Here is a 15,669-nt window from a genome sequence, read left to right as displayed (position 1 = left end):
TCGAACCATTCAGAGTAGACACCGACTCCCTATTTCTTCAAACTTCCCTTGATTTCTGCTATTGCTAACTCCTGCTGCATCTGTGTCCTGTAGTATGTTGAGGTAATTGCAGTGACATAGCCTCTCTTCAGAAATTACCTTCTCTGAAATATAACAAAAATCCAGTGTAAACCACATATTATTAATCTCAATGTTAGGTATCACTTTGTATGATGTCAAAAAGCCACTTAGTCATATAACGTCTTTTTAACTTTTAGTAGCAATAAAATAATTTTGTGAATTTGTGATTTATGTCTTGTTAGCATGGCAAAATTTATCAGCCGTCAAGGGATTGCACTGAGTATTCCATAGCAACTTCTCAGAGCTAGAGAGCCTTTTTTCTGAGTAAAACGCGCTTCTCTCTCTCAAATTTATGACAAATTTATTCCTCTTGAGACATTTTCTGTTGGTTTTGTTTTGTTTTATTTTCACTTTTCTTATCTGACAGTCTTACTTTACTTTTCCTAGTTTAATACCAGTAATTTTTCCATACAGAACATTATCTTCTGAGAACACCATCTCTCATAAGTTTGTTTTTTTTTTCTAAGCTAAATGAAATATGTGTTGTCATTCACCAATCAGTGATCTACTTACATATTTTCGGGTAAAGACCTATAGGAAATTTATGCAAGGTCAGAAAAGTAAATGCAGCAAAATGAATTAAGACTGACATACTTCTGTGTTGCAACATGAATATGTTTTGTTTGTTGGCTTTGAGTTTGCACCTTTAGTTTAGCTTTCTTGAAGCTATGTTTAATTCAGATAATGTCCCTGAACTGAAAATAGTTGTATTAAGAGGATGTGGGATTTATACTTGCCCTACTCTTCCTCTGTATCCATATGTCTGTTGCTGGAGACTAGGAAGCTCGGTAGAGCTGTTCTTGTTTTATAATGGCCTCCTCAAGATATGCCTTAAGGCTAGATGTTTTAATTTCCTTTGTAAAAACAAGACCACCCCTTGCTTTGAAGATCTGCTTAAATTACCTACTAAGATTATTAAGCATGAATTTAAAAACAGTTCCACTGCTAATGCAATATTTATACTTTTATAGCTGATGTCTTTCGTAACCAATGTCCTCTTTTGGCCTTCAAAGTGATTTACAGCAAAATTTTGCAAGTATTATGACAATGTTTTTATTAATCTCACTAGGAATTTATGGTGTCACACAGATACTAACATTTTGTTATGCTAATTACCTTTTTAACAGAGTATGATCTGTGTGCTCAAGATATCTTGGAGCTACAATGGCATCTCTTGTAAAAGACGTCAGCTGCAACAGATAAAAAACCAAATACTTCCAATAGAAACAGACAACAGAAAGATTCAGGAGGATATAGACTTGATGAAGAAACACAGCCATCTGCTGGAAGAAAAGCTGAATCTAGAGGGTGAAGCTGTGAAGGATATGTCGCTGGTTTATGAAAAGGTAAATACAAACCTCAAGCAGATGTTTCTTTTAGAATCTTTTCACTACATATATGGAATGTAATTCTAACTTTGTAAGTTGATTTCATGGGGGATTTTTCACAGAAAAGTAGAAGGCACATATCTGGTATCTGCATAGATTCTTCTCAGGTTTCTTACAGACATCAGTGTTCCAGAATACTGAGATGTTAGAGGCTGTCAAAAAATATTTTAAAGATTTAATTTTTTTTAAGTGCTGATGTACATGTTTACTTATTTGTTGATTGTACTTATTGATAATAATGTTGATAATAATTTTTGTTGACAATAAATACCTAATGTGGATAATGTCAGGCTGAGTTATCAAAGTATATCAAAGTTATAAATACCTTAAAATTGAAGTCTAAAAAAGCAAGAGATACTGTGTTATTTCAAGTACAGATTTTAATACTAATTATTATGTTTTCTATATATTTTTGTATAGTAACTTCTAAATACAGACCTAGAGATTAGTACCTTTTTCAAGGTAGTTACAGTCTAAAAATGGTCTTTGGTTGTAAGTGATTCTAAATAAGTATTGTTTATTTTACTTTCTTTTATTTTAAACTCATATTTTGAGGCCTCAACAGTCATGTAAAAATACTTCTAAAATTAAAAAGTTAATTGCCTATCACACAAATAGTATGAGAATAACCATAAGTTAGGTGTGAACCTATGAAATAGCTAACAATTTTATCAGTGTTAGGAGATATGTTCAAAATACTGGCTAATTATAATCAAGTTGGGGTTTAGGCATTTAATCCTGTACTCTTTTTTCTTGACAGTGTCTCAGAAGATGATGTATGCGGCTAAAATATTAACGTGTGCTAAAATACAACTTAGAAAGTAGACAAATTTTTTTTTTTTTATAAAACCTATTTTAAATACTTTTTTTCCCCACAGATTTTTTTTTCATTTTCCTTTCCAAAAGGTGACACTACTTATTGCAAGAAGATAGATTGGTGTTACTGTAACTTATTTATGTAATCCATTTCAACAACATTTTAATATTTCTAATTGTAAATTAAATTATTTATTCCTTTTATTTTGTTCTAATTTCTATGCTGTTTGTTACCAAGGTTTGTTTTTTCCTCCCATGGCCTTAAAAAAGCAGCTGATCATTAATTTTATTTGCAATTAAAGCAATTATTTGATTTTGAATCTCTAGCTTTTGATATCCAGAGAGCTAGTTTGAGCAGTGAGGTGCTAGATTATAATAAAGATTTTCTGTCATGCTACTATTTAATATATGTAATATTTTTAAAAAGCAGAGACAATAGAGATGTTCATATCTCTATTTGAGAGTTGCTGGGAACTGAGTGTCCCAATACTATTTATACCACTGAAAATTGTGTTCATTGTCTGCACTGTCTGAAGCCCCTCTTTACATAAGTGACTTCTCTGGGAGCTGTTTAAGTAATGATTTTGTCAGATTACTGAATGAAATCTCAGTGGCTTCTTTCAACATTATTTCTTTCTTTCTGCTCCAGAGGTCACTGTTTTCCTATGGAAGTAGCCACCTTTTCACAGTAACTTCAAAGTTTTGTAACAGAGTGAAAGACCTCTTGCTAATGTTTTCTTATGCTAGGCAATATTACAACACATCCTGTTGTCTTCACCTAGGATTGTCTGTACTGCAGACAATGCAAAATTTGTTGTTAAGTTGCATGACATCACAAAGTACTACTTCAACGTTAAACTTCAATTATCAAACTGCAAATAATCAGAGAAATCTTCAAATAACTTTTTATTTTAAACATTACAGACAATTTTTATCTAACATCCTTCAGAAAACTTGTTTTATTTTCTTAGGCATCAAAATTATATAGTGATGTTTGTTGTGAACACACGGAAATTCAAAAGACTATGAAAGTAATTGCTGAAGAATCTGAAAAGAAGATAAAATCTATGTCTGAGGAAACTGAATGTGCTGAGATGCTATTGCATCAATGCAAGTAAGAGCTGTTAAGTATGATATTATAATGTCCTGTTAGTTTTAATGTTAACAAGGAAATGATAGAAAATTGCTTTTAGAAATAATTATAAATTCTGGTTTATTTAATTATTTATATCAATAAAATTATGCATAAAAGAAGTGTTTGCCTTGTTTGTCCTAGCTTCCATGAGCAGAACCATGACAATAAGGAAGGGGTGATGTCCAAAATTACATCCAAATGGAAAATTTGTGAATCGACTCCTTAAGCATACAATTTTACCTTATATTACTTACTTAGGAATTTTTAATCTGACAGAACTTTTTGCTGTCATTCTTATTGACTGCACAAATTACTTTCATTGAACATCAGCACTTATCATGGTACTGTAGTTATGTTGTAACTTAATTTTTAACTTGCATATTAGACAGAACAATTCAAGTCAACAGCACATGCTTTTGAGCTTATCAAGCCAACAGACTTTCTGTATCTTTATTGGATTGCAAGGCAGCTTTTGTATGGCAGTGTCTTATGTTGCAGTTTCCTCACTGTAACCTCTTGCCAGATTATTAACCCTTGAATTATCGAGTAGAGTTATAAATAACTGTAAGCCACCACTAATAGCCGGTCACTGATAAGTCAACTCTCCTTTGCTGAACATAGAGCCCAAGAATCCGCATGAAGAATAACTATGCCAAAGAACAAGAATACCAAGTACTTTCATGTTTGGTAGAAGGTTGTATTCAATTACGGTTAGTTGCCAGGTTTTGTTTGGCAAAGTAGCAAGCAACACAGTGGCTCTTTTCCCCTTGAGATGAGGAAAGTTTACAGGCATAATTAAAAGACATGAGTAAAACTCTGATTTGTTTCTTTTGTCAGCATGTCTGATTTTTTCCTTTTTTTGATTCTAACCTTTACAGTGAATTTCTTTGTCGTATCATTATTGAGTTCATGATAATTTTGTCACTATATTAGAGGTATTTATGCTAGTTATATTTTATTACCCCCAAGAGTAAAAATTCACAGTCAACATGCTGAGTTAGCTAAAGCTTAACTTTTTTCATTTCAGAGCCAAGTTCACAATCTAGAAAGAATATTAGTATATGAAAATTAAAATTGTATTAAAAAATATAGGTAAACCCCAAGTATTATATTATACAAAACCTGAGACCAGAATTCTTTAATACCAACACGTGTCAAAAGTGAAGTGACACCTGGAAATTACCATATGATTCTCCAATTAAAATCACTAGTGTATCTAAATAAAGGGAGAGGTGTGTGAAGAGTAAAAAATAATTCTTGTTTTTGATGGGTATGAGCCTGTGAATGCAAGCTTCACAATGTCTTCACAATGTTTGGAAATTTAATTATGGCTTAAAGATTGATACAGAGATGATCTGATCAAATGCTCATTAGCTCCTCCATGGTTTCCAGCTGAGAGAAATCAGACAGCATGGACTGAGATTCTGTAATTGGTTAAGTTCATTGCAAACCTCATGTTGATTTTAATTATGGGAAATAACAGGTTTTGAGTAAGAAGTGTTACCAAAAATTCAATGTGATTAATTGCCGTGTATTCAGATACCCTGCAAATCAGTTTAGAGTTTCACTGGCCTATTTAGTGTTCTATCAAGCAGTCTGAATTACTAGCTGCTGGCCAAGAAGTGTTCGCAATGGCTGGAGGTGTTTTTTGGTGTGTAATACCAGAATAAATAATGTTAAATTATATTATTTCACTGTTCTTTCTTTATCTTTTACTCTTCCAGCATATGCCTACTATTAGACTTTGTTCCTTATCACTTCATATTTACAAAGTGTAGTCAGCAGCAATTTATTATTGTCCACCTGCAGGCAAATTCCTGTAGTTTGGGAGTCTAACCCTTAACATGTATACAATGATACATATTGCTGTGTATTGTGATCCTCCTTCACTAGCCTGTATTCTCTGTGACTTTGGATTTTCACTTTGTTCTTTCTTTTCAATGTGCTTTCAGAAGATATATGTATTTTATGACTCCTTTTCAATTCTGTGATATACTTTTGTGAAATGCATTTAATGGTAATGCAGGCAGTATTCCAAATTAAGCCATGTCAACGATGATAACAGGGATGACTTACTCTTATTTTTTATTCTAATGCTTTGCATCCTATTTTTTACTTAATCCAACATCTTCTCAGCTTCTTTAGCTGCGATAAATGTTGATTAGACTTTCCAAATGTTTGTGGAAATATGTACATGTCTTTCTTGATTTGATGCAGGTAATTCAGAATTTTAAGGTGCACTTAATCTCTCTGACCTTGTACTTCTTTTGAGTTCAGACATTAAGTGGTATGTGCTCCTTTGTTCTCCAGTTACTTAGCTTGTCTTGAAATTTTTCTGCAGTTTCTTAGTTCTTTTTGGCCTTACCTGTTGTAATCACATTATATGCAGGCTTTTAATTTTACTGCTCCTTGCCCTTTCAGATAATTTGTAAATATATCAAAGCAACAGATAGAGGATTTTGAGATGCTATGCTGTTGACCTATTTTTTCAATGAATATTGATGGTTTAATCTTACTTCTGCATTTTTTCATTAGTATTAGAATTTTTCATCTTGCATTCTGACTACTTCACTTTTTAATAGTCTTTTATGCAGAATAGTCTTTTATGCATCTGCAGGATGCAGCCCAGAAAACCAACCATATACTGGGCTGCATCAAAAGGAGCGTGACCAGCAGGTCGAAGGAGGTGATCCTGCCCCTCTACTCTGCTCTTGGGAGACCTCACCTGGAGTATTGTGTGCAGTTCTGGTGTCCTCAACATAAAAAGGACATGGAACTGTTGGAACAAGTCCAGAGGAGGGCCACGAGGATGATCAGGGGACTGGAGGACCTCCTGTATGAAGACAGGCTGAGGAAGTTGGGGCTGTTCAGCCTGGAGAAGAGAAGGCTGCGTGGAGACCTCATAGCAGCCTTCCAGTATCTGAAGGGGGCCTATAGGGATGCTGGGGAGGGACTCTTCATTAGGGACTGTAGTGGTAGGACAAGGGGTAACGGGTTCAAACTTAAACAGAGGAAGTTTAGATTGGATATAAGAAGGAAATTCTTTCCTGTTAGGGAAACTGGAATGGGTTGCCCAGGGAGGTTGTGAATGCTCCATCCCTGTCAGTGTTCAAGACCAGGTTGGACGAGGCCTTGGGTGATATGATTTAGTGTCAGGTGTCCCTGCCCATGGCAGGGGGGTTGGAGCTAAATGATCTTAAGGTCCTTTCCAACCCTAACTATTCTATGATTGTATGATTCTATGATTTTGTTCAGTTCCCGGTAGAATTCTGACACTGGGTCACAGACAATGACATAATGCTTAGCAGTTGTAGGGCAGTGTGGGCACTTTTCATGGGTTTTTTTGGTAGTCTTGGTGGAAATCAAGGTTCTTGGGATTGTTTCATATGCAAAAAAGTGGAGTGTTTTCCTGTAACGTGCCTTTGTTTTGAGGTGCATTAAAATTGCTTTAAAGGAATTCTTTGTACTTTTGAAAAAAGGCATAGTGTAAAGAAAATCCCTGTGATAATAACAATAGGTAACTAATACTGGAAATTCATTATCTATACTGATAGAAATATACAAAGTACATTTTTTTGTTTCACCTAGTTAATTGGTTTCCTATCCATATCACATGACAGTGGTGTAGACTGTTACACGTCTTGTAACCTGTTTTGTTTGTGTAAATGTGAATTAAACTTAAAATGCTAATGATAGTGGTGTTTTTAGGAATAGCAGCCTTTACAGGAAAACACTGAGTAGAAGACTGTTTTTCTGTCCTTCAGCAGGCCTACTGTTTCTTCCCCCTCAGCCATTTGCTAGACTGGTAATAAGTCATACTTACATTACAGAGGATGTAGACACTTCAGCTGCCATCTGAGGAGGACTAGAATAACATGTGGTATTGACAGGAGTGATAAAGACAGATTTGTTATGGCCCAGACTTGAAAGACTGTTCTGCAGTTGATACTCTTTTCTTTATATTCTGTGCCATCCATGAGAAAAAAAGATGAAGATTGCATGAAACGTAAAATACTGGGGCTGGGTAAATCACACAGCACAGACTGTTAATTTTACACATACTTGCTGTGGCTGGTAGTAATGTATTTTCCATGAGCTTGTGCACAGAAAGTTGTATCTGACAGGTAATATGAGAAAAAAAATTACAGTCTATGCCTGTTACATGTCTGTCATTAGAATAGTTCCAAGTATCTTTTTTTTTTTTTTTTTCCCATGTGTGATGGGACCTAAGAAGACTGAAGTCTTCAAAGTCTTAGGTTTCACACTGAAGTTATATACATTCTGTGACATTTGGAATGTGACTTTGCAAGGTAAATCTTTACTACATCACTAAATGAAATCCTGGAAGCAAATAAGGGAAGAATGTCTATCAAATAATCTTGTAGGAGTGGCTCTTGAATTAGTGATGAAGTCTTTTCATTATTGTTTTTGGTTGTCTTACTGTGTTAAGGTGTGCAACGGTTGTTCAGGAGGTCTTTTATGTTATAATGCAATAGATGTCTCTAAAACTCAACTACTGTTGGTCTTAGTTCTGCTGCAGTGGATTTATTTTGCCATTTAAGGCATGCTTTGGAATATGTTACTGACAAAGATAATTCTCTGGGGAGCATGAAAGAAACTCCTCTTTTCTGCCTGCTGAAACAATAATAAAAATAATGGTAAAGCACCAAGAGTCATTATAAAACCTGATGCGCCTTTATCTCTTTTGCCTTTCACCAAATCCATGGCTATAACAAAAGGCCTGTTCACAGCCTAGAATGAGGCCTAACAGCTTATCATAGAAGTGTTTTCATGACTACTGTTGTAGTTAATATTATTCCTTTCAGTAATTATGGCCAATTTTCTTTCTCATAATGCTGATAACTCTGTTACTCAGAGTGAAAGTAAAGCCCTTATCCCCTCCTATGACCTTGCTTACTGTCTGCAAGTTCCTTTAACATGAGGAATTGATGTCAGTAAAAAATTTTCTCTACACATGACATTTGTCCACAAAGTGACAGTGCAGAGGATTAAGTGAAGATGACTCTGAAGTAGATTTAACCACCAGCAGAGAAAGAAGTTTGCTGCTATTTTTTCTTTTTATTAGCATGTGAGGTATGAAACAAAGTCTTATGTTTAGCTATACATATACCTGTTCAGAGGTCAAATTAGAAGCTGTAATGTTGGCAGGCATCTTAAAATCCAAGTAAACTGGTAGCGTGAGTAATTTTGATATCTGACTGAGATTGCATGAGTCTGCCAGGCTAGATATTTTGAAATTCTCTCATGCATACCTGTTCAAGAAATGTAGTAGAGAACCAAAATAAATCTTTACTAATTCAGATCTGCTTTACATTTTCTTTTATGGAAAGGGACTACCTTGGAGTATTTCCAAATAGATGGATTCACTTTGTGTGTATTTCTATTAGGAATGAGTTAAAGCAGTCTGAATTTATTTGGACCGAATACTGTATGAAGTTAAAAGAAACAGAGAAGAAGATTATAAAGGATGAAAAACACCTTGAGGAGTTAGTGAAGCAAAAAGCAGAAATCCAGGAAGATGCAGAATATTGGAACAGCAAAGTGAGTCTTGAATATTTATAAACAAGCAACTAAATGAGTATCTTTTACTGAAAAGTACATGAATGCCTGAATATTTTGTATGTTTAAGAGTTAAGGTCCTTTGTAAAAGTAAAAATACAAATAGAGATTTTAAAATAAGTGGTAGATTCTGCAGAACTCTCATATTCATTATTTTGTTGTAATATTTTTCAGCTCTAATTATTAAAAATATCATAAACATCTTACATTCTTTTAATTCACCTGGATATTTTTAGGTTTTGGGTTCATATCTGCTTCATATTTCTTATCTTCTTTAATCATCTGGAAGAAAGTGCAGACAGCATAAGTTTCCTCTTGAATTAGTAGATTTTTTGACCTGAGGTGGCACATGATGCACTTTTACAGCATACATAGCGATACCCTATTTAACTTAAAATTCCCCTGTTTACTGCTATATTTGTTTAGCATTCATTTTGAGATCTTTGGCAGGTTAAAATCTGAACTGGAGTTCCTCACTGTGTCTGACTAGGAGTTTTTGTTATTTATTAGCTTCCTATGTGGAACGAGGATTTAGATGACCACAACAGAACTTGTTATTTTTTTATATCTATGTGTATATGTGTGTATGTATACAAGTATAAATAAAGTATGACATCCATTCTCTTGTACATGCCCAGTCCTGCTGTGGTTTGAGCATCTAGATAGCTAGGTCCTGCTAAGGATCCAATGGAATCCAGAATCTAGATAGAGTATTTTTGAGAAGCTGGATCTACCAAGCATGCCCAGAATTTAACAAGAATTGTGAAGCACACCCCCAACCGAAGTAAAGATACAGTCATATTAGACACCCATGAATGGGCATCTTCTTGCCTTTTGTTTCCAGCTATTACAATTTCCTTCCCATTACTGATATCTAGAAAACCACTGTTTTCAAATAGACCCAGTACTTACTTTTTTTTTTATGTTTTCTTTCTGGATGTTTCCAGCTGGGTTTGCTGACACAATAAATTTCAGTAAGTTCTACTTATGTATTAAGATCAACACCAGGGAAAGAGAGAAATACGCAACAGGGGTAAGGTGGAGCATGAAACTGCTCCATTCGGTGACCACCTTTGTTTGCTAAAGGTGAGCCAGAGTTAAGTTTAGCATAAAGCTCATCTGTTATTGCCAATTTCCTTCAGAAACAGCTAACTGGGTAAATCTTTAGTGATGGATTTTCAGAAATCTCAAAGTGATTCTTTTGATCATCATAGAAATATTACTGGGATAATGGAGTTACTTTGGAAATCAGGAAAACATTGGGATTATTTTCCTTGACTTCAGAGGGGTTTGAATTGGATCCAAATTATAACACAACAGTTGTCATGTACATCAACAAGTTTGAAGACAGACTTGATGATGTAAACTAGTATATTCCTGCATTTTTTCCCCTGGCTTTTTTATTTCTTGTTTTAAATCATGCTGGTTTTTGAACTTCATACAACTTTGTTTCATACAACTTTGGACACTGTAAGGACAAGTCGAAAAGTATCTTATGAAATCTGCTCTTCATCAGATTCTTGAGGTAGCAGTAGGAAACTACATGCCATTTAAAGTACCTGTGTTCTAATTCTGTCCTGATCTTTCCACATTTGTACTCTAACATCCTTATCAACCCTTATTCTGCTTGGACTTTTTTGTTGTCTGGTCATATTTGAGTTATACCTTTATCTCTATGGCAATTGTATAGGTAAATTGCGAGGATAGCCGTATTGTTTCAGCCTCTGCAGAGGAAGGAAAGGTGAAGGAAACAAAGTTCATTAGTCTCAATGTGAGCAGGTGTTGCCTTTATCTAGCTAAAGCCACTGCAGATGTTTTCCTTTTCCTGAAGGTGCTTGCTTCCCTAACATCCAAATTTTCCCTTGAGATCCAGTGATTTATCCTTGAATCTCTGCATGAATCTGTATCAATATCTTGAGACCTAGAGGAACTAAAGGTATTATGTTTGATTATACCACATACATCATGTATGAATTAGGAGGCTGTGTGTGCTTACAGATACTGTGAAGTCTAAATATTTTGCAAGGGTACATTGCAAATGACAACATGCATATGAATACTATAGCATTAAGTATCCCTAATACTCTTTAATAGCCTTCCTTTGAAATTTATTTTTTAAATATATTGTTTAATTATAAACAATAATTAAACCTTATTGTTTATAATTAATGCAGGAAATGCAGGAGATATTTGTATTACTTTATGAAATATTTTCTAGATAGAAGATTTGAATAATAAAATGGCTGCCCAAGGAGATGAAATTGTAAAACTATCAGACGCTTCTTCTGAAGTAGTTAAAGCTGTGGAAGAATTAGTAAGTTCATTATTCTTTTTGTATAAATGAGATAACAAGGCTTGCATATTTGTATCTTCTGTGTTGGCCTGAAATAATTTGAACTTGTTTTAAAGATTTCATAATATTTTCATGTTCGTTAGAAATCCACTGAGGAAAGGGATCTACTGGATATAAAGCAAAATGTTCTCAATATTAATGAAGCATTGGACAGTTTGAAATGCGAAAATGAAGAACTTGAGAGAGAAAAGAAAGAGTTATCACAAATAATTGGAAATATGTAATGCCTGATATATAAATATAGAAAGCAAGCTTTATTTTTTCACTGAAAACATGCTTATGAAAGTGAAACTTTCATTTATTTTAAGTCTATAATTAAGCATTTCAAGGATTTCGAATAACCTCAGGCTGAAATTTATCATCTAACTTTTCTGAATTTCACTTGAAAGAAAATAATTAAAGTTCTATAAAAGACAAAATACGTACATTGACAATTAAAATAAAACACACCCCCAAAATTCCATACAATAAGTGTGGGGAAAGGGAGGGTGTAAAAAGATGACATGATGACATATTAAAAGTGCTTAATTAGGGAGAACTTCATGTGTCATGAAGTATGTGATTTTTAAGCGTTCTACATGTCAAATTTGCAGTGTTTTAACGGTCCTTTGTATTTAAGGACTGTGTAAAACAGGAATTATCTGTGCAGCGCTGTGCACAGAGGTGATTTGGTTGCCCTACTTTTAGGAGAGCGCACCAGTGGTGTAGTGGTATCATGCAAGATTCCCATTCTTGCGACCCGGGTTCGATTCCCGGCTGGTGCAGGAGTGACTACAAGAGCTCAGCTTTTAAGTAATCAAGTTACTCTGAGGTGCTCGAGATAGACTTCTGCAGACATGGTTGCTATTCTTTCATGTTGAGCTCAGTTTGTTAGTGCTATTACAGGTTTTTGCAATATCTTTGAAAAATAATAGAATCATGCAATAGACCTATTTGCTTATGAATTTAAGGTAAGGTAAATTATGTTTCCTTCATTTAACAAAGACAATTACACTCTATATTAAAGTAAGGGAAATATTCTGGCCACTGATTCAGCTAAGAAAATGTGTGAACAGTGCCAGCCTGTTGTGGGTTTGCAGATTAATTATCGGAAGCAGTGCTCTATATCCTGTGAAGAACCTTACAGTACCATTTAGATTTATCATTCCAATTCAGCAGGTACTCAGTGGTAATAATAATTCTGCAGTAATCCCATCCTTCTACAAAGAAAAGTTCCCTTGAAGAATACTGTTTCAATGATACAAAGGTTATATTCTGTCAGTCAAAGCAATATCAGTGTTTACCTGTAGGTTTTCTGTATTTGATTCAGTTTGGTTTTTGCTGTGTAATCTAACCAAATTATATTTTGTTTACTTCCATTAAAAGTCTTTTTGTATATAAATAAACTGGTTTATATGATCTAAGAATTCCACAAATAGCAAAATACTTAGGAATTATTTTATTCAGCTATATGACTAACCTGTACCACTGCACTGATATGAAGTACCCTAGACATTGTCATTTATTATAAAATAGATTAGAAGATCTTTGCCAAATTTCAACACTTACAGATAAAAGGGCTGTTCTTACCACTTTCGTCTCATCCAAAATTAGTAGTTTTATACTATGTTTTGGAAGGGGGACCCAAGAAAGCTGTTTGATATTCAAGGATCACCTTCTTCAAGCTCAAGAGCAGTCCATTCCAATGAGTAGGAAGTCAGGAAAAATGCCAGGATGCTTGCATGGATGAACAAGGAGCTACTAGAAAAACTCAGACATAAAAAGGACGCATAAAGAGGGTGGAAGCAGGGACAGGTAACTTAGGAGGAATACAGAGACACTTTGATGCAGAGATGGAATTAAGAAGGCCAAAGCTCAAATGGAATTGACCTGGCAAGAGATATCAAAAGCAACAAAAAGGGCTTCTGTAAGTCCATCGATCACAAAAGGAAGACTGTAGACAATGTGAGCCCGTTGCTGAAGGAGGCATAGAACCTGATGACACAGGACATGGAAAAGGATCAAGTACTGAATACCTTCTTTACTTAAGTCTTTATCAGCAAGGGCCAGTCTTCAGGAATCCCAGGTCCCAGAGATGGGGAGGAAAGGCTGGAACATGGAAGCCATACTGTTTGTGGAAGAGGGTCAGGTCAGGGAATACTTAACCAAACTGGATATACATAAGTCTATGGGCCTTGATGGGATGCAGCCACAGGTACTGAGGGACCTGGCAGATGTCATTGTGAGGTCACTCTCTATAACTGAGTGACTAGGAGAAGTGTCTGAGAACTGGAGGAAAGTAAATGTCACTTCCATGTTCAAGAAAGGCAAGAAGGAGGACCCAAGGAACTGCAGGCTAGTCAGCATCACCTCAGTCCCTGGGAAGGTGATGGAGAAGATAATCCTGGAAACCATTTTCCAGGCACATTTCACAAGGACAAGAAAGTCATTTGGTTTGTCAGCATGGATTCACCAAAGGGACTTCATGCTTGACCTGGCTGATACCTTCTATGGTGAAATGACTGGCCTGATAGGCAAGGGGAGAGCAGTGTATATTGTCTACCTGGACTTCAGTAAGACTTATGAAACTGTCTACCATTAAGATCCTCATAGATAAGCAGTTGATGTATGGGCTGGATGAGCTGACAGTAGAGTGTAGTGAAAACTGCCTCAATGGCCAAGGCCAAAGGGCGGTGCTCAGTGGCACAAAGTCAAGCTGGAGGCCAGTAACTAGAAGTGTACTCCAGGGATCCAGTCCTGTTTAATTTCATTGATGGTCACTGATCATTCAGATGATGGGGCAGAGTGTACCCGCAGTAAGTTTGCTGATGATACCAAACTGGGAGGAGTGGCTGATACACTGGAGGACCATGCTGCTATCCAGAGAGACCTCAACAGGCTGCAGAAATGGGGTGAAAGGCACCTCATGAAGTTCAACAAGGAGGCGTGCAAAGTTCTGCACCTGGGGAAGAACAACTCCATGCATCAGTACGTGCTGTGAGCCACCCAGCTGGAAAGCAGCTTGTCAGAAAAGGCCTTGGAGGTCCTGGTGGACGTCAAGTTGAACATGAGCCAGCAATATGGCACTGCTGCAAAGAAGGCAGATGGCGTCCTAGGTTGCTTTAGGAACAATGTTGCCAGCAGGTCACACCTGGAGTACTGGGCTCCCTAGTGCAATAGAAACATGGATGTACTGAAGAGAGTCCAACAAAGGGTGATGAAGATGATGAAGGGACTGGAGCATCTGTCACATGAGTGAAGTCTGAGAGAGCTGTAACTAGTCAGCCTGGAAAATAGAGGGGACAGGGAAGGTCTTATTAATGTATATAAATTCTATGTGTATCTACATTCTGTGATTCTATGACTCTATAAATAGTGAAAGAAAGGTGCAAAGGGGATGGAGCCATGTTCTCTTAAGTGGTGTCCACTAACAGGACCAGAGGCAATAGGCAAACAACAAAACATGGGAGGTTCTGTATGAGCATCAGGAAACACTTTTTCTCTGTGAAGGTGACAGAGCACTGACAAGTTGCTGATGTAGGCTGTAGATTGTTCATCCTTGGAGATACTCAAAAGACATCTGGATATGGTCCTGGGCAATTGTCTGTAGGTGACCTTGCTTGAGCACGGTAGTTGGACCAGATGACCTCCAGAAGTTCCTTCCAACCTCAGCCATTCTGTGACTCTATGATGCAGGTTAACAGTATAGATATACAGCAAAACAAAAAAGTTGTTTAATATATCAGCTGTCTGCCTTAGACTCATGAATAGAGACTAATGTTTTGAGGTAGAACCTGGTGTGTTCAGCATAAAATAGCAGGCTAATAAAATACTGCTTTTGATTTTAAAGTGGTTTAGCTTTACCTATTCAAAAATGGGGTTTAATTTTATTTTAATCAATATACTTTATACAATGAAATGTAATGTTGTTCATTTTGTTTCAACAGTTAAACAAGAAAGAAAGAACAAGTCAGAAATCGAAACTATCTGCAAAAACATAAGACTGAACAGCAACTAGAAAGACTAAATGAAGGTGTCTCTAATGCTGAATTGTCCTACAGTGAAACAAAAAAAAAGTATGAGGAACTAAAAAAAAAAAAACAAAATTGCAGAAGAAATCTCTTTCAAGGTATATTTTTAATTAAATTCATTTTTTAGAGTGAAAGAATTGAAAATAATGATCTCTGTATCAGAGAATTATTGGGCAAACAACCTAATATAAAAAAAAAATAATTTATAACATATGATTTTAACTGTGCATTTTAAAACACTTGAAAAGTAATGAGTAACAGTATTCT

At 35.6% G+C, this 15,669-nt stretch overlaps 1 protein-coding gene and 1 non-coding gene across 2 annotated transcripts in view; both read left to right on the top strand.

The window, feature by feature from the left end:
* Positions 1-15,669, top strand: part of CCDC178 (coiled-coil domain containing 178) — a 165,389-nt gene that overhangs the window by 19,606 nt on the left and 130,114 nt on the right. Inside the window, 9 exon segments of the mRNA XM_057397375.1 lie at positions 1,248-1,293; positions 1,295-1,466; positions 3,296-3,438; positions 8,868-9,021; positions 11,258-11,353; positions 11,476-11,614; positions 14,164-14,359; positions 15,328-15,472; positions 15,474-15,500. Coding sequence (XP_057253358.1) covers positions 1,248-1,293; positions 1,295-1,466; positions 3,296-3,438; positions 8,868-9,021; positions 11,258-11,353; positions 11,476-11,614; positions 14,164-14,359; positions 15,328-15,472; positions 15,474-15,500 — 1,118 coding nt within the window.
* TRNAG-CCC (transfer RNA glycine (anticodon CCC)) lies at positions 12,086-12,156 on the top strand. Its single transcript has one exon. It is a non-coding gene; the product is annotated as a tRNA-Gly (tRNA).

This window comes from Pezoporus wallicus, unplaced genomic scaffold (genome assembly GCF_028554395.1).
Source record: "Pezoporus wallicus isolate ANWC-B61680 ecotype Strahan unplaced genomic scaffold, APGP_CSIRO_Pwel_v1 contig_227, whole genome shotgun sequence".
NCBI classification, from domain to species: domain Eukaryota; kingdom Metazoa; phylum Chordata; class Aves; order Psittaciformes; family Psittacidae; genus Pezoporus; species Pezoporus wallicus.
The sequence above is the reverse complement of the archived record's forward strand: the minus strand, read 5'-3'. Positions and strand labels throughout refer to the sequence as shown.